At 43.7% G+C, this 20,053-nt stretch overlaps 1 protein-coding gene across 1 annotated transcript; it reads left to right on the top strand.

Annotated features, from left to right (window-relative positions):
- Positions 1-3,257: 3,257 nt before the first annotated feature.
- On the top strand, positions 3,258-19,243 carry LOC120926637 (acyl-coenzyme A amino acid N-acyltransferase 1-like). Its single transcript, XM_040336764.1, has 3 exons — positions 3,258-3,729; positions 14,616-14,818; positions 18,608-19,243. Exons 1-3 carry the CDS (start codon positions 3,270-3,272, stop codon positions 19,202-19,204), a joined length of 1,260 nt encoding a protein of 419 aa, XP_040192698.1. The 5' UTR covers positions 3,258-3,269; the 3' UTR covers positions 19,205-19,243.
- The last annotated feature ends 810 nt before the right edge of the window (positions 19,244-20,053 follow it).

Raw genomic sequence — 20,053 nt, 5'->3', positions numbered from 1 at the left:
TGTTGCAGTCCCGATAAAAATCGCTGATCGCCGCCATTACTAGTAAAAAATAAAATATTAATAATAATGCCATAAAACTATCCCCTATTTTGTAGACGCTATAACTTTTGCGCAAACCAATCGATAAACGCTTATTGCGTTTTTTATTTATTTTTTTAACCAAATATATGTAGAAGAATACGTATCAGCCTAAACTGAGGAAAAATTATTTTTTTATACATTTTTGGGGGATATTTATTATAGCAAAAAGTAAATTATATATATTTTTTTCAAAATTGTCACTCTATTTTTGTTTATGGCGCAAAAAATAAAAACCTCAGAGGTGATCAAATACCACCAAAAGAAAGCTCTATTTGTGGGAAAAAAAGGACGCCAATTTTGCCGCACGACCACGCAATTGTCAGTTAAAGCGACGCAGTGCCGAATCGCAAAAAGTGGCCTGGTCCTTTAGCTACAAAATGGTCCGGGGCTTAAAGCGGGAGTTCACCCATAAAACAATTTTTCCCCTTAGATTCCTGCTCGTTTTGTCTAGGGGAATCGGCTAGTTGTTTTAAAATATGAGCTGTACTTACCGTTTTCGAGATGCATCTTCTCCATCGCTTCCGGGTATGGGTCTTCGGGACTGGGCGTTCCTTCTTGATTGACAGTCTTCCGAGAGGCTTCCGACGGTCGCATCCATCGCGTCACTAGTAGCCGAAAGAAGCCGAACGTCGGTGCGGCTCTATACTGCGTCTGCGCACCGACGTTCGGCTTCTTTCGGAAAATCGTGACGCGATGGATGCGACCGTCGGAAGCCTCTCGGAAGACTGTCAATCAAAATAGGAACGCCCAGTCCCGCAGCCCATACCCAGAAGCGGCGGAGAAGATGCATCTCGTAAACGGTAAGTACAGCTCATATTTTAAAACAACTAGCCGATTCCCCTAGACAAAACGAGCATCCATCTAAGGGGGAAAAGTGTTATGTATGGGTGAACCCTCGCTTTAAGTGGTTAAAATTGTTGCAATATTGTTGGAACACTCACATTAGGTTTGAGTACATCACAGCTATATCACATGATATTTATCAAGTGATTGGGTGAGCGCAGCATTTAACTATTATACAATAGTCCTAATAGGCATTGCTTAGGGTGTAATGTTAATGGGGAGCCCATGGTGTCATGAAGGAACTTGACAACCTATGTCCAGAAACCCTACATGATTGAACAACTCCAGGGCAAGTGGTAGAAAGCACTAGTCGTACAGTTACACTTCAGACATATGCCATGACAGCTTTTGGCCTGAAAACCGGCTGTGTGTATGCTCCATCGCAGTTTTCCCGCCGGGAAAACTGCGGGGGGGGGGGGGGGAAGAGACCATGATCTTTTTCCTGTCAGAAAAAACGGTCGTGTGTATGCTTTCCCGAGGGGGGAAAACCGGGCATGCTCAGAATCAAGTATGAGACGGGAGCGCTCAACATCGCGGTCCGCCAGGCACACGCAGCGGCACTGCAGTGATGCGGCGGGCGTGCGCGCGCCCCCCAGTGGCCGGAGGAGCGGAGGATGTCTATAGACGTCCTCCCGGCAATTGAGAGCCACCTTGTGTCCGTCTTTTGATAATTGCCAGGATACCAAGTGGTTAAAGGAGTTCTCTGACCTAAAACTTTTAACCCCCACTGTGCCCGGGCTGTAAAAATATACAAAAAAAACTTTCACTTACCTGCCTACGATCCCCCGTTGTTCCGATATCGCCGTCCCGGTCTCTTCCGCTTCCCGATATCGGAACAACGGGGGATCGTAGGCAGGTAAGTGAAAGTTTATTTTGTATATTTTTACAGCCCGGGCACAGCGGGGGTTAAAAGTTTTAGGTCAGAGAACTCCTTTAAACATTAGTGTGATGGTTAGTGGGAAGAATGCTCCTTACACTTGCAGAGTTTGGGAAGATTTATCCCCTTACAGATCGCTAAAAAAATCAATAGTACTTTGCTCACTTTTATAACGGGCCAATCTAAGAGGAGTAAGATACCAGTTGTAACGGTCACCACCGTTTACAATATTCCCATTCCATCAACCACGACCGCTTCCGACACTCCAACCATCCAACAGACACGATCCATATGGATTTCCCCAGAATAAACGAGACCAGCTCCGTTCTCTGAGTCAAAATGTATTAATGCTTTAATGGTTAGCTCTCAGGTTTATATACAGTTACAAGGCATGTTTCAGTAAGCACAGGAACAATCAAACTCTCCACCCCCAACATCACTCAATGCTTCAATCACATTATTTTAGATAATTACATAGAGGAGTTAATTATCCCCCAGACGTTACGTCCCCGTCAATAAGTGATTTACCTGTATAATACACATTTTTATGTCAGACGTTTTGGCACCGATCTGACATTACTACAGTTGACAAGTACATTCCACGCATAAAACAGTATTGGCATACATAATGAGAGATCTAGGGGCCAGGCTGTCTACCAAGCTCAAATCCACCTCACCCCAGTACAGACTCAATTGGCATATCAACAGCCTATGTTACACAGAGGAATGAGTCACTATTGACCGGTAGGGTCAGCATGAAATCAAACTGTAGTATTCCAAGATCCTGCAAAACATGAATTATCAGTAATGTCCCATCTCATGTCATTTATAATTAATATTTCTAAGTCACCCTATGCCCAAAAGGGGCACAGGATGACCCTACACCCAAGAGTTATTAGTGACGCTGGCACAGGAGTACCCCTCATCCTTCAAAAGTCTCTGGGTGTCATGGGTCATTCTGTTACACCAGTGATTTAGTGTATATATAATTGGGTATGGCGGTCAGATACAGGTGTCCAGAGCGTCCCTCCATTCTTCATCCTCTGTACCCATGTCTTTCTCCCACCTTGTCTTAGTCCCGTAACCTATTTGGGACGAGGAGGGAAGGAGAAAGATACCATAAAATATAGAGGTCAAATTACAGGGTTCCGTCCTTTTCTCCACTTCCATTAATAGAAGTGACTGTGGGAATTCTGATGAAAACTGTGTTTTCATGGCATGGTAAACCTTAAGAACATATAATTAGGTAGTATGAAGTCTTTCCTGAGTCTTAAAATATTTATTTTTAATTTACTTACAACTACTTTTTGAGCCTGGCACCTTTGATATCCCAAATGTATTAACACTTTTTTTACTCTATTAAATAGGTAATCAAAGCATTATTCCTTGTACCTTGTAATTGAGCATTTTTGTTTTTTGGAAATCTGTGTCCATTCTTTTTTTTTTTTTAAATCCACTGCAGTTCACTATGCATCTCACGGTTACACCGGAGTCGGCCTTAGCAGATGAATCGGTGAAGATCAAAGCTTGGGGCCTTCCTCCACATCAGATTGTTACCATTAGAGCATGGCTGAAAGATGAAAGAGGAGAAATGTTTTACTCCCGAGCTTTCTATAGAAGTGATGATGAAGGAAAGGTGGATCTTCAGCAATCCCCAGCCACTGGTGGAGACTATCATGGAGTTCATCCAATGGGACTTTTCTGGTCTCTGAAGCCGGTCACTCCATACTTCAGGTTGATGAAGCGGGATGTGATGGGGAGTCCCTTTGAGATTCACCTGGAACTCTATGGTCAGCTGGAACTTGACGCTATGCCAGAATGTTCTCCTAATGCTACTGCGTGTCTGAGAAGATGGTTTGTGGCTCCTGGGGTCCAAAGATTGCAAGTCCGAGAAGGGCGACTTCGGGGAGCTCTCTTCATTCCTCCAGGCAAGAAAATCTTGCTTTGTTTTCTTTCAATACAAATCTGCAATTTAATACTAAAAATTAATTTGCCATTTTATGAAAATATAATAAGATTGTGTAGATGAAGCATAACAATTGGACTCTATCTACAGTATGTCACAAAAAAGTACACCCCTCACATTTTTGTAATATATTTTTTTTTTTTTTCTTATTCCATCTTTTCTTGTGACAACACTGAAAAAATGACACTTTGCTACAATGTAAAGTAGTGAGTGTACAGCTTGTATTACAGTGTAAATTTGATGTCCCCTCAAAATAACTCAACACACAGCCATTGATGTCTAAACCGCTGGCAACAAAAGTGAGTACATCCCTAAGTGAAAATACCCATATTCGGCCCAAAGTGTCAATATTTTGTATGGCCACCATTATTTTCCAGCACTGCCTTAACCCTCTTCGGCATGGATTTTACCAAAGCTTCACAGGTTGCTACTGGAGTCCTCTTCCACTCCTCCATGACGACATCACGGAGCTGGTGGATATTAGAGACCTTGCGCTCCTCCACTTCCGTTTGAGGATGCCCCAGAGATGCTCAATAGGATTTAGGTCTAGAGACATGCTTGGCCAGTCCATCACCTTTACCCTCAGCTTATTTAGCAAGGCAGTGGTCGTCTCAGATGTGTGTTTGGGGTCGTTATCATGTTGAAATACTGCCCTGCGGCCCAGTCTCTGAAGGGAGGGGATCATGCTCTGCTTCAGTATGTCACAGTACATGTTGGCATTCATGGTTCCCTCAATGATCTGTAGCTCCCCAGTGCCGGCAGCACTCATGCAGCCCTAGACCATGACACTCCCACCACCATGCTTGACTGTAGGCAAGACACACTTGTCTTTGTACTCCTCACCTGGTTGCTGCCACACACACTTTACACCATCCAAACCAAATAAGTTTATCTTGGTCTCATCAGACCACAGGACATGGCTCCAGTAATTGGGGATGAGGTTCGAGTCGAACATTGCCCGTTCGCCGAACAGCAAACAATTTGGGGTGTTCGCGGCAAATTCGAAAAGCCGTGAAACACCCTGTAAAAGTCTATGGGAGAAATCGAAAGTACTAATTTTAAAGGCTCATATGCAAGTTATTGTCATAAAAAGTGTTTGGGGACCCAGATCCTGCCCCAGGGGACATGTATCAATGCAAAAAAAAAGTTTTTAAAAATGGCCGTTTTTTCGGGAGCAGTGGTTTTAATAATGCTTAAAGTGAAACAATAAATGTGAAATATTCCTTTAAATTTCGTACCTAGGGTGGTTTATAGTATGCCTGTAAAGCAGCGCTTGTTTCCCGTGTGTAGAACGTTGTCATTTCTGAAGGGAAAAAAAAGTAATTTAAAACCACTCGCGGCTATAATCAATTGTCGTCATTGATAAAAAAAAAAAAAAAGCGTGGGGGTCTCCCCAAATTCAATTACCAGGCCCTTCAGGTCTGGTATGGATTTTAAGGGGAACTCCACCCCAAATAAAAAAAAATGGTGTGGAGTCCCCACCCCCAAAAAAATCCATACCAGACCCTTGATCCGAGCACGCAACCTGGCAGACCACAGGAACAGAGGGGGGGGGGGGGACAAGAGAGCAGCCCCCCCCTCTTGAACCGTACCAGGCCACATGCCCTCGACATGGGGAGGATGCTTTGGGGGTCTGTGACCCCTTTAAAGCACCATGTCCCCATGTTGATGGGGGGGAGGGGAAAGGGCCTCATCCCCCACAACCCTTGCCTGGTGGTTGTGGGGGTCTGCGGGGGCGGGGGGCTTATCAGAATCTGGAAGACCCCTTTAACAAAGGGCCCCCCTATGTGAATTGGTAATGGGGTACATTGTACCCCTACCATTTCACAAAGAAAGTGTAACACATTGTAAAAAAACACACACACAGTTGGGAAAGTGCTTTATTAACCCCTTCCATACAGGGCATTTTCACCCCCTTCCTGCCCAGACCAATTTTTAGTTTTCAGTTTGAATAACAATTGCGTGGTCATGCAACACTGTACCCAAACTAAATCTTTGTTTTTTTTCTTCACAAATAGAGCTTTCGTTTGGTGGTATTTGATCATCTCTGCGGTTTTTATTTTTTGCGCTATAAACAAAAGAAGAGCGACAATTTAAAAAAAAAACACTATTTTTTACTTTAATAAATATCACAATTTTTTTTAAAAAACTTTTTTTTCCTCAGTTTAGGCCGATACGTATTCTTCTACATATTTTTGGTCAAAAAAATCGCAATAATCGTATAGCGATTGGTTTGCGCAAAAGTTATAGCGTCTACAAAATAGGTGATTTATGGCATTTTTATTTTATGAATTTTTTTTTTTACTAGTATTGGCGGCGATTTGCAATTTATTTATTTATTTTTTACTGTGACCATGACATTGCGGCGAACACATCGGACACTTTTGACACGTTTTTGGGACCATTCACATTTATACAGCGATTAATGCTATAAATATGCAATGATTACTGTGTAAATGTGACTGGCAGGGAAGGGTTTAACCACTAGGGGGCATTAAAGGGGTTAATATGTTCCCTAAGGTGTGTTTTAACTGTAGGGGGGAGGAGACCGATGTGTGTTCCTCTGTACTGGGAACACACATTGGTCTCCTCACCGCTGACAGGAGGTGGATCTGTGTGTTTACACACACAGATCCACACTCCTGCCGCGATTACCGACAATCACGGGCACCCGGCGGCAATCGCGGTCGCCGGGAACACAGGACGTCATATGACGTCCACCCGGATTGGCGAGGGGTTCCTGCCGCCGTCATTTCCCAATGACGCGGTATGGAAGTGGTTAAAAAAAAAAAAAAAAAAAAAAATTCCAGCAGTGATAATCCACTCTTGGTCTCTGCTACAACATTGTCGGTGTCCTGCTCTCCTCTCCGGGGTCCAGCGATGAGATGATCTCCTCTTCATCCAGGTCCAGTATCCAGCGATGAGATATCCATCGCAGCTCATCCTGTCTAGGCATGTGCATTTCGTTCGTTCCGAATCAAAATTCGGACAAATTTTTCATTATTCGGATGCATACGAATTCCCGAATTGTAATTTTAACTAATTTAACCGAATCCGAACAACGTTTTTGAATCGAAAACCCACGGACGAAATTCGAATCTAATTCGAAAACAAATTCTATTCGAATCGAATTCGAAAACGATTCGATACAAAAACAAATTCGAATGAAAATTGAAAGCAAATTTGAGTCAAAATCTAAAAAATATAAATCGATTTTCTAAAAAAAGAATACAATAAAATTAGAATATAAAATAAAACAATAGAATGAAAATCAAAGAATAGTAAAGAACAGAATGGAATTTAATAGAATGTAATCAAATACAATAGAATATGACCTGGCTTCTTCTATCTATCTTCCATTTTCTGAAATTCATATAGAATGAACTCAAATTCGAATAGAAAAATATATTATTCTACTCTTTTAATATTTTTCTATTCGAATTTGAGTTCATTCTATATGAATTTCTAATTTCAGAAAATGGAAGATAGATAGAAGCCAGGTCATATTCTATTGTATTTGATTACATTCTATTAAATTCCATTCTGTTCTTTACTATTCTTTGATTTTCATTCTATTGTTTTATTATTTTATATTCTATTTTATTGTATTCCTTTTTTTTTTTTTTTTTTTTAAATCGATTTATATTTTTTTAGATTTTGATTCAAATTTGCTTTCAATTTTCATTCGAAATTGTTTTCAAATTCGATTAAAATATTATCGAATCCGGTCGAAAACGAACGAATTCCAAAAACGAATCTAACTTAACGAAATTAATTAACTAACGAAACAAAATGAATTTTTCCCTTTTGCACATGCCTAATCCTGTCTCCACCGGCAGGATCCAGTGACAGCTCTTATGTAGCTGAGGGCAGGGCCACCCATCACGTGACCCCGCCCCCATCTGATGCAATGGGAAACCTGCGTTTTTGGGGTGTAGTTCCCCTTAATATCCATACCAGACCTGAAGGGCCTGGTAATTGAATTTGGGGGGACCCCCACGCTTTTTTTTTTTTTTTTTTTTTTTTATCAATGACTTTCAATGCCTTTTCTCTGTATTGCCGGGAGACGACAATGCATCATAGCCGCGAGTGATTTCAATGTCTTTTTTTCCTTCAGAAATTACACTTTGTGCAGGGAAAACAAGCACTGCTTTACAGGCATACTATACACACCCCCTAGGCAGGGGCGTTGTTAGGGGTGGGCTGGGGAGGCTGGAGCCCCGAATGGGTCGCCGAAAAGCCCCGAGTCCCGGCTATGAACTATACAATTACTAGCCCCGAGTGCTCTGAGCGCTCCCCGGGTAACCATAGCAATGGTCGGGACACTTGGCAGCCATTCTCAGCATGAGAAACTGCTCAGAAATCTCGGACTGCACTCTCCGCCCCCTGTACCTCCCACAGCAGTTTTCAGCCTCTCTCCTGCAGGCTGCTGCTTGAGTGGGAGGGGTGGGGGATGTGCCTTTTCTCCCGAGGTCATGCTCATGTGGAAGAGGGAGCCGTGTGACCAACTTCAGTGCTGAGTGCTGAGCAGAGGGAGTGGATTGAAAGTTAATGGAGGTGAGCTCTGCTCTGCTGCTTGCACTACAGTGTGGATTATATATGTTTATAGGCACCTGTTAGCTGACAAATGGGATCTTCCTTCTTCATCCACTATACATGTAGATTAGTGAGCTCTCCTGACACCCCCCCCCCCCCCCCAGTGTAAGCTCTCCTGATTCTCCTGACCCCCCCCCCCTGTAAGCTCTCCTGATGCCCCACTGTAAGCTCTCCTGATCCCCCCCCTCCCCAGTGTATGCCCTCCTGGCCCCCCCCCCCCAGCTGTTCTGATCCCCCAGTGTGTGCCGTTTTTTTCCCCCCTGGTGACACATAGTCCTTTGCTCTTCTGATCCCTGTACTCTGCTCTTCATCCTAATGACCTCTGTCCTGCTGTTCCCTGCACACTACCCTAAATCCTACTGACCTCTGTACACTGTATTATACATACAATTTTCTGGCAGTGCCCCTCCCAAGACTAGACTCTGGATCTGCCCCTGGAGTGACAGAGCATGTCCCGCCTTCTGGAGCCTGCATCGCCTATGATGGACGTGTGACGTCCATCATAGGCGCCGCAAGCTTGGAAGGCGGGAATTGCAATGCGACATCCCCGCTGGGTTCGGGGGCTCTCCACGGCTCCTGAGCCTCCTCTCCTCTAGCACCACGGCTACCTGACACGTCACACGCCACATCCCCACTCCCTGCTCGGCGGCTCTCCTCTCCTCCTTGGCTCCATCGCTATGACGGGCACATGACGGCTGAGGTAGGTGACGTCAGTGGTTGTGTATGTGTGTAGGTCAGGTCAGTGTATGCAGGTCAGTGTAGTCAGGTCACTGGTCAGTGTAGTCAGGTCACTGGTCAGTGTAGTCAGGTCACTGGTCAGTGTAGTCAGGTCAGTGTAGTCAGGTCACTGGTCAGTGTCTGAAGTCAGTGTAGACAGGTCACTGGCCAGTGTAGTGTGGTCAGTGTAGTGTGGTCACAGGTTAGTGTATGCAGGTTATGTCAGTGTGTGTGTGTGTGTGTGTGTGTGTGTGTGTGTGTGCTGACACACACACACTCATATAGGTCAGGGTATGTGTGTCAAGTAGGTCACCCTGCGCCGCGCCTCTCCACCGACCGCACAACCCCCCCCCCCCCCTGGTGCCAGCTTGCTTTCGGGCTGAAGCCCCTGGTCTTTTTGGCACCTAGCAACGCCCCTGCGGGGGTATGAAATTTAAAGGAATATTTCACTTTAAGCATTATTAAAATCACTGCTCCCGAAAAAACAGCAGTTTTTAAAACTTTATTTTTTGCATTGATACATGTCCCCTGGGGCAGGACCTAGGTCCCCAAACACGTTTTATGACAATAACTTGCATATAAGCCTTTAAAATTAGCACTTTAGATTTTTCATGTTCAAGTCCCATAGACTTTAATGGTGTTTGGATGTTCAAAAATTTTTTTGCATGTTCTGATGCGAACCGAACTGGGTGGTGTTCGGCTCATCCCTACCAGTAATCCATGTCCTTAGTCTGCTTGCCTTAAGCAAACTGTTTGCAGGCTTTCTTGTGCATCATCTTTAGAAGAGGCTTCCTTCTGGGACGACAGCCATGCAGACCAATTTGATGCAGTGTGCAGCGTATGGTCTGAACACAGGCTGACCCCCCACCCCTTCAACCTCTGCAGCAATGCTGGCAGCACTCATACGTCTATTTCTCAAAGGCAACCTCTGGAAATGACACTGAGCACATGCACTCAACTTCTTTGGTCGACCATGGCGATGTCTTGTTAAACCGCTGTACGGTCTTGGCCACCGCGCTGCAGCTCAGTTTCAGGGTCTTGGCCATCTTTATGTAGAGCAACATTCTTTGCCATGAGGTGCCATGTTGAACTTCCAATGACCAGTATGACAGAGTGAGAGCGATAACACCAAATGAACACACCTGCTCCCCATTCACACCTGAGACCTTGCAACACTGAGTCAAATGACACTGGGGTGGGGGGGGGGGCTAATTGGGCCTAATTTGGACATTTTCACTTAGAGTTGTACTCATTTCTGTTGCCAGCGGTTTAGACATCAATGGTTGTGTGTTTCAGTTATTTTGAGGGGACAGCAAATTTACATTGTAGCAAAGTTGTCACATGTAGCAAAGTTGTCACATGAAAAGATATAATAAAATATTTACAAAAAATGAAGGGTGTACTCACTTTTGTGAGATATTGTAGATAAACACCAAACCTCCTAAACTGGGAGATGGGGGGGGGGGGGGGGGGGAGGAGGTGTTAAAGTGGAACTTCACCCTAAAAGCTTTGAATCAAAGGATGTGTTAATTGTGTACAGTTCTCAGATCTAGAGCAATAGTACTGTATCCTTGCCTATAATACTGTACCAAATTGTTTTCCTGTTTTACATATTTTTTTTGTATGGGTCCCTAAGTTACAACCTGATCTTTTACTGTGCCTATTACTAGATTCAAACTTCCAGAAAATATCATGCGAGTCTCAAAGTGCCACGCATACTCATATTATATACTGTATACTCAGGGCTAATTTTCTCAGGGAATAGGAACTCACTCCTTCCGTGTCACCCTTCGTCTCTGCCCCCTACCCACCTCTGAGCACCATCGCTCTGCCCCCTACCCAACTCCCAGTGCCACACCTTTCAGAGAATAAAGAGCTAAGTATCATTTTGTGCTACTCTGTCATTTTTATGGAAATTGTTAATGATAAGAAAGATAGTAAAACAGATCCCTTGCAATGAGCAACATTAGAACCCACCCAAGTAACAGTAAACCCCCAGAAACAATTGGACCTACCTCAGCAACAATAGATCTCCCATACAAAAATAGACTCCCCCCCCCCCCCCCAGCAACAATGGACCCCCACAGAAAAATACCCCAGCAACAATAGACCCCTAGCAGCAATGACAGATCTCTCAGCAGCCAGCATCTATAGACCCTCCAGCAAACAATTGACCCCGCAGCAAGATAAGACCCTCCCCTCCCCCCCAGCAGCAACAGTAGATTTAACCAGCAACAATAGACCCCCCCACGCAAAAATAGATTACCACCACTCTCAAAGTTTTATTAATCATTAAAACTTAAATGAATAAGCTACATGATATGAATCGGAACATAGAGAAATAATTTCAGTAAAAAAAACAAATAAATTCCAAATAAACCTGAGCCATTATTAAAGGTAAAACCAAAGTACATTCAGTATGCACCTTTCTTAACCATCTCTGCTTGCATCAGGGTCCCCAATAGGGGTTTCTCTTTCATTAGAATCCACAACCAGCAGATCTCTCACCACCACACCTTAGAGAAAGAGAGATGCAGTGGCAGACATTCTGGAACACTGGAGAGCACCATAAATGCTGACGTAATCTGCTGCCTGAGGGTAAAGACACTGCATACACTGACTGGTTTTACTGCCAACCGGGAACAGAGGGAGATCACCTGCTACCACAGGAGTTGGTGAGGGGCCATTGGCCAAAAGAGCGCTGCTTGCAAATATCACAGAGCCAGTGTGTGAGTGAGTTGGGCCCCAACGAGTTGGCTGGCAAAAGAGAGGGTATACTATAGACTGCTGAACTGTTAGGGTGGCATAACTCAATATACTTAGGATTGCCCCAGTATAGGGTTTAGGAGGGGTTGCTCTCTATGCCAATTGTTTGTTTTCCACAATATAGTTTTTGCTACGCTAAAGGTATTTGCATTATATTTCTTGCTATTGTTTGTGTGTCATTACTGTTGTTCATACCTCTTTGGCCATTGGGATATTCAAGATGTATATCGGCAATAAATATTTCCCATCCAGCCCGGTGTGTCACAAAGTGATGCTATTTGAAGGGTCGTGGGCAAATGAACAGGGGACCCAAGAAACAGCCGCCCCTTCTGGGGTAAAATAAATTACATTAAATAAATAATGGGAGACAGCACTAGGAACCAATCAGATATACTGTAATGGACATGAGCTGGTGAGAGGGGTTGAGTGGGGTGACCTAGCTGTATTGCTAATCTACAATAGAGAAAAGTCAGGTCACCAGCCTTGTTGTGCTACCTGGATGGGCTGTGTAAATCTTTGTGTAGCACTACCCCCGAAGGAGCTGCTGGTTTAATTTTGGGCCTGCCCTTACTGTTCACCACACTCGATCTAGGAATCTCTCCTGAAGAGTTGTTCAAAAGAATGTCCGCACCAACGCTTCAGTTTTCTTTTTCTTCAATAGTTTTATTAAACAGGTTCTACACAAAGGGGTAGAGGGATAGGGAAGATTTAGGTACCTTGCTTTGCGGATCACGGGTAGTCTTAGATCCAGAGGCCAAATCGGTTCCACGCTGGATTTGGCAACCACCGGATAGGCCCACTGTCACTGTCCTAGCAGACGGTGCAAAGCTTGTTCAAAGTCTCTGCCACAGACATGATGAGTGTCGTTGGGTCGTTACACGGCCCTCTGCCACAGGATCGTGTAACCACACACACGCAGAAATTTCAAAGAAAGTACACAGCTCACGGTACCAGGATCTTTCAGCCAGGCTGGCAGCACAGCGAGACAAGTTGATCCGGGTGCGTCCTTCAATTGCTCAGCTTCTTCCCACAGGCAAGACAGCACAGGACCACCCCTGGACCAGTAGGCCCCAGAAACTTCTGGGCCTACTTTCAGTTGGGGAGCCTTGGGCCAGCAGGCCCCAAGACTGGAAAAAACTGTCAGCGCATCCCTGAGGCCAGGAGGACCACCAGGTCAGGATCGGAAGACCCCACCAGAAAGGTGTCTGCCCCTTAAGTGCCCTCTCCCAGAATGCACAGCGGGTTGACCACAGGCTGCTTCTGGGAAAAAAGCACTCAATTGCGCCCAACCTATTGCATTCCCAACCTTGACTCCCGGTGACGGCGAAACCTCCAGGCAAGGGGAACATGTGCAACACAGCTGGAATGGAACAGAAACACACAATTTGGTACAATCCCCTGAGCTAAACTACAGCTCGGGTAACTAAATTTACAAAATAGCGCCTACTCAACAGGAGCAGGGCACTACATTTGGATTAGGATTGTATGGATAGAAATCAGGGCCACTTAAAAAGGGAGGGGGGCCCGGGGCACACAGGGGAGCCCGGACAGCAGGGAGGACAATTGCAGAATACTGCACTGTCTGTGTCTCTCCCTCCAACAGATGAAAGCCGGTATCTTCCCCTCCCCCTGTGTTTACTTTGTCTCCTGTTCATTCATCTTCAGTGCAGCTGAAGCTGCTGAGAAAGGAATTGAAGGATCTGTGTGCTCAATTCCTTTCTCTCTCTGAAAGGAGAAATGTCAGGGGTCTGTTTCTTTCTCCAAAGATCCCCCACCCCCCCCCAATAATTTAAGAATAAATAATAAAAATTTAAAAATAACAAATTTGTAATTTTGTTTTTAAAAATTTGTAAAAAATTATAAAAAAAAGTTGAGAGCAATTTGTTTATGCTGCTTTAAAGCCGGTTCACACTGGGGCGACTCAGCCGCCTGACAGGTCGCGTCCCATTGTATTCAATAGAACCATTCTAATAGGAGTGACGCAAGTCACTCCGACTTAGAAAAAGGTTCTTGTACGACTTCGGGGGCGACTTGCATTGACTTCTATACAGAAGTCATTTTGCAAGTTGCCTCTGAAGTCGTCTTCAGGACGCTTTGCCGAGTTGCCCCCGAAGTCGTGCCGCCCCAGTGTGAACCGGCTCTGAGCCTCTTGTTGTTCTATAAGGCTACAGTGGCTTTATGAACACAGCCACAGGTCGTAATTTGTTTATGACATGCGTCTGTGTTTGGGGCTGCACACTTTCATCCACACGCCTGTCAAATTGGGGCCTGTGGCTATGTTCATACAGGTGCTGCATCCCCATAGCATAACATAGGCTGCCTGCACACCGCAACAGCCACATAATAAAAAAGAAAAAAAAAAAAACACTGTTCACACTGTACAGGCAACAGCACCTATGTGAATGAGACCCAAGACCTCATTTACTATATTATATTTTTTTTATATTTATTAACTCAATGCCGTTTTATCTTTTAGATTTAGCAGGAATTTTGTAAGTTATGTTTGCGTCTGCTAATAATGATATTCGTGTATTTTCAGTGAGAATATTGTTTTGATATTTTTAGGAAGGGGGACCCTCTCAGGTAGGTTGTATGGGGCCCTGTGATTTCTAATAGCAGCCCTAAAAAAAAATACAAATGCTTTGGCACATAAGACCGCTACCATATATGTATTGCAATTGTACAAAATGTAGCTGTTTTCTTGTAGTTCAGATTGATATACCTGATCTCTGGAAGCCTACATAATTTAACTTTCTGCTCTCCATCCAGGTGAGGGCCCATTCCAAGGAGTCATTGATATATTCGGGGGTTTTGGTGGCCTTATAGAGTATCGATGCAGCCTCCTGGCTAGTCGTGGCTTTGCCACACTTGCTTTGGCTTATTTTGCTTATGAGGATTTGCCAAAGACCCTCGACTATCTGGATCTAAAATACTTTGAAGAAGCTGTTCAGTTTCTAAGCAGTCATCCAAAAGTAAGTCAAAACATTACTAGTAGATACAATTGTTGCTTTAAATGTATGTCCATATCGAACCCCATGAATAAAAATTAGAGGTTAGGAAATGTGAAACTCCTGATCATTCCACTGACAATCTATAAGCAACAAACGAGCAGTTGTTACAATACACAAGCAACAAACAAGCAATAATTACAATATATGGCAACAAATGGGCCACACATACTCAGTAGGATGATAGTACATATCTCATGCCCATACCGCCTTCAGATCTCTCCTCTCCAATGCCAACTCAACACTCCAGACCCTGGCTAACTGGGGTAGATAAACTCATGTCCCTTCAGCAGTCAATTATTCAGTGGCTGAGACACGGGGACCTCCTGTATGCCTGGACACCCAGTAATCAAAGTGGGTATTTGGTGTCTCCAACTGAAATACAGAGATTTAATAGCAACAATGGTGATAAGTGAAGCCGTATTGTCCCAAATGTAAGTCCAAAATCCTTATAATGCGGGCAAATGCCCCTCTGATCCATTTTTTTTTTCAGTTTGCTACCTGCCACCAAGAAACCAAATTGCTCTTTGTTTTTTTGTGCAGAGTATTGAAATTATGCACTTGAAGCTTCTTGAAAACGGCAAACTGCTTTACTTTTATGGAGGATTAGCAATGCATGTCTTATAGCATTAGAAACATGAACAGGAACAAGGAGTATACAACTACATGCACTGAGATAGACAATACATCCTGTTGTACCATAGAAAACAAGAACTATACACTACAATACTACAGCGCTACATAGATGGGTATGATGCATACAGTATTGTCAGTTTATTAAAGCGGGAGTTCACCCAATTATTTTTCTCTTTTCCCCTTACATTCCTGCTCGTTTTGTCTAGGGGAATCGGCTAGTTGTTTTAAAATATGACCTGTACTTACCGTTTTCGAGATGCATCTTCTCCGTCGCTTCCGGGTATGGGTCTTCGGGAGCGGGTGTTCCTTCTTGATTGACAGTCTTCCGAGAGGCTTCCGACGGTCGCATCCATCGCGTCACTAGTAGCCGAAAGAAGCCGAACGTCGGTGCGGCTCTATATTGCGCCTGCGCACCGACGTTCGGCTTCTTTCGGAAAATCGTGACGCGATGGATGCGACCGTCGGAAGCCTCTCGGAAGACTGTCAATCAAGATAGGAACGCCCAGCCCCGCAGCCCATACCCGGAAGCGGCGGAGAAGATGCATCTCGTAAACGGTAAGTACGGATCATATTTTAAATCAACTAGCCGATTCCCCTAGACAAAACGAGCATGAAGCTAAGGGTAAAAAGTGTCCTGTGCGGGCGAACCTCCGCTTTAAGTACTTTACAGTACATGCTGTTTTTCCAACACCTCTTCTCAACAGCATGTGCTTTGTCAAATTTATATTGAGCTTCTTCTGGCAATAACTATGACGTTCCTTCAACAAAGGCTTGGTAGGTGCATCGGCAGTCATCTCCTCTGATGGGTAGTATTGAAAAGGGATGAGCATGAGTTAGACTTGAACATCAGGTGTTCGCCAAATAGCGAACTTTATGTGGTGTTCGTGGGAAATTCAAAAGCCGTGGAACACCAATTAAAAGGAGATTAACATGAAAAATCAAAAGTGCTAATTTTAAAGGCTTATATGCAAGGTATGTATATTGGGGAACCTAATGCACAAGACCACGCTAAGTAAGGCAATCTAAAATCTAAAATGCATTTAAAACTAATTAAAAATTAAGCAGCAGCCACAACTAAATAGTGCTCACACACTGATAATATGTTAAAAAAGGGGTGTGTAATGGGGGGGTGTAATGGCGCCTGCTAATCAACAAGTAGAATAGTATAACACGTATAAGAAAATAGGTCTAACAATTCCTGTGAGTCAGAATAATGTGTTTCACTCCAAATTCAAATATGCCCACCAAACATCAACCGGATAATGAGGGGGGGTGACGAGAGTGATTTTTAGTGAAAATATGAAGAACATAGGTGGTGTGTAAAATACCACCCAGAGATAAGCACTACTGTACTATATAAGATAATAATAATTAAAAAAAATATATATTTTATATATCATAATTTTTTTTTTTACCCACTTTTTTCATACTTTAAATTTTTAATTCTTATTATTATCTTGTACGTTAGTGCTTATCTCTGGGTGGTATTTTACACACCACCTATGTTATTCATATTTTCACAAAAAATCACTCTCGTCACCCCCCTCGTTATCAGGTTGATGTTTGGTGGGCATATTTGAATTTGGAGTGAAACACATTATTCTGACTCGCAGGGATTGTTAGACCTATTTTCTTAAACGTGTTATATTATTCTACTTGTTGATTAGAAAGCGCCATTACACCCCCCTTTTTTAACTTGTATGCAAGGTATTGTCATAACAAGTGTTTGGGGACATGTATCAATGCAAAAAAAGGTTTTAAAAACTGATGTTTTTACGAAAGGAGTGATTTTAATAATGCTTAAAGTGAAACAATAAAAGTGAAATATTCCTTTTAAAATTCGTGCCTGGGGGGTGTCTATAGTATGGCTGTAAAGTAGGGTTGTCCAGATACCGATACTAGTATCGGTATCGGGACCGATACCGAGTATTTGCGGGAGTACTCGTACTCGCGCAAATACTCCCGATACCTAAATAGAATACTTTTTTTGTATTTATCAACATGTTCTATGAAAATTCTTTGAGTTTTTTACTACTGCGTGACAAGCAAATAAAACATTTTTATTCATTTTTACTCATTTTTATTCTTTTATAATGTCTTGAGTTAGAGTTCTTCATAATTCTGAAGAAAATATCCTTAGTCTGTATTGTGGTTTGAAAACTGTCACATGACATTTTAAAAAAGTATCGGTATTCGGTATCGGCGACTACATGAAAAAAAGTATCGGTACTTGTACTCGGTCCTAAAAAAGTGGTATCGGGACAACCCTACTGTAAAGTGGCACATTTTTACCATGTTTAGAACAGTCCTGCAGCAAAATGACATTTCTAAAGGAAAAAAGTAATGTAAAACTGGTCGTGGCTGTAATTAATTGTCGGGTCTCGGTCTCAGTTGTGGAGCCTCGGACCAGCAGTCCGAGACCGGAAAAACACTGTCAGCGCATCCCTGAGGCTAGAACGGTGTCTGCCCATTAAGTACTCTCCCCTAGAATGCACATCGGGTTGACCACGCCCACTGGGCTGCTTCTGGAAAGAAGACACCCAATGCACCCAGCCTATTGCATTTCCAACCTTGACTCCCGGTGACAGCGACGCCTGCAGGCAAGGGGAACATGTGCAACACAGCTGGATTGGAACAGAAACCCACAATTTGGTATAATCCTCTGAGCTAAACTACAGCTCAGGTAACTAAATTTACAAAATGGCACCTACTCAACAGGAGCAGGGCGCTACATAAGTCCAGTGTTTCACTGCAGCAGATGGACTTGTAGTTCTCCGTGAAATACAGGTATGGTAATCCGCACACACATAGTCCTTTGACACTCCCTGCAGCTCTCCAACTGAAAGGCCATACCTTGCTACGGCAGGGAACTAGAGGAAGAGTTTGCAGGAGCCTGAAATTGCACCCACGATCCACTGATTTATTCAATTCACTGCAAAAACGTTGTCATCAAAATGGTGTCACCCCCCCCCCCCCCCTGGCTGAATCAGAAGAATAGCTGGACAGAATCAGAAGTCATTTGGCAGATAGGGCAGCTCATATATGTATAGTTCATGTGTATTTAGCTGTTGGTTCAGCTTTAACAGACATTAACCTTTGTTACTAAATGTCATTCAGGTGTGCGGAAGTGGAGTTGGAGTCATAGGTTTCAGCAAAGGAGCTGAGATGGCTCTAGCCATGGCGTCTTATATACCACATATTGCTGCTACAGTCTTCATCAATGGAACCGTGGCAATTAGCGGCAGCACCGTCCGTTACGGGGACCTTATCCTGCCTGGAATTCCATACCAAAGAGAGAGGACACTTATAACACCCTCTGAAGCTTGTATTGTATCTCCCTTATTAGGAGACCTGTCAAAACCAGAAAACCAGGCCAGTGTACTTCCAGTGGAAAAGGCCAAAGGTCCCATCCTCTTCCTGGTGGGAGAAAATGATAAGAGCTGTGAAAGCTTATATTTTGCTAGATTGTCATTGGCCAGAGCAAAAAAGTGGGGCAAGATGGACGTGTACATAGAGAGTTATCCTGGAGCCGGACACCTCCTAGAACCTCCGTGTTCTCCTTTCAGTCTTGTATCAAGAGTATCTTCATCACCAAGTCTGATAATGTGGGGAGGGGAGCTTGTCCCGCACTGCCAGGCTCAGGAAATCAGCTGGCCAATAATACAGGACTTCTTACGTAAAAATATTCCATGTTCTAAGAAGAATAAATTGTAAAACGACTGGTCACGGAAATAAAAAAATAAATAAAAACTTTGCATGTTTTTATACTTTCCTCAACAGGGATTGATTTTCAGCTGTGGGGGATTGGACCAACTGAAATATAATGCTGGTCATGCATGTGTTGAACATATGGTATTGGTGATGTTTTCAGTGAGTCCTCCCAACCGGAAGTTGAAAAGGTGAGAAACTGATGTATTTTCAACACACCAAAAAACTATTAGCCCACATGCACACTAGAAAGCTAAAAACTGCTGTAGAAGCGTCAGATAAAAAACGCAACTGTTTTACCGTTTTTTTTGCCAGTGTTTAGGTTAGTGTGTAAGCTATGGCTGCAGCAATAAGGGGCAGGGCTGCCGGTGCCCTTAACCAGTGAATAGCTGGTTGTTAAGGATCGAGCTGCTTCCTTAACAATGCCCTTTTGGGTCTGGTATGGATTTTAAGGGGAACCCCCACTCTAAAATAAAGAAAAGGCCCCTGCCCCCCCAAATATATACCAGACCCTTATCTGAGCATGCAGCCTGGCAGGCCAAGAAAGGGGGGTTGAGCGAGAAAGGGAGGTTGAGTGCTTTTGGGGCAGGGAGGCTCTGCCGAGTAAATACATACCCAACATGTGAAACCTTAAGGCTCCATGCACACTGGAAGCTATAAAAAAACGCCAGTAGCTTTGCAGGGAGCCTTTCAACGTTTTAAAGCGTTTTTGGAATAGCGTTAGCGTTTTTCGGTGTAGCGTTTTTTTTTCTTCAATGGATAAAAAAACGCTGGCGAGCTGCGTTTTTGAGCGTTTTTATTAGTGTTTTGCGTTTTTTTTTTCACCGAAAAACTGCACTTTTCGGGCGTTTAGAA

Source organism: Rana temporaria, chromosome 1, assembly GCF_905171775.1.
Source record: "Rana temporaria chromosome 1, aRanTem1.1, whole genome shotgun sequence".
In the NCBI taxonomy this organism is placed as follows: domain Eukaryota; kingdom Metazoa; phylum Chordata; class Amphibia; order Anura; family Ranidae; genus Rana; species Rana temporaria.
Note: the sequence above shows the minus strand (reverse complement) of the source record. Positions and strands in the feature narration are given on the sequence as shown.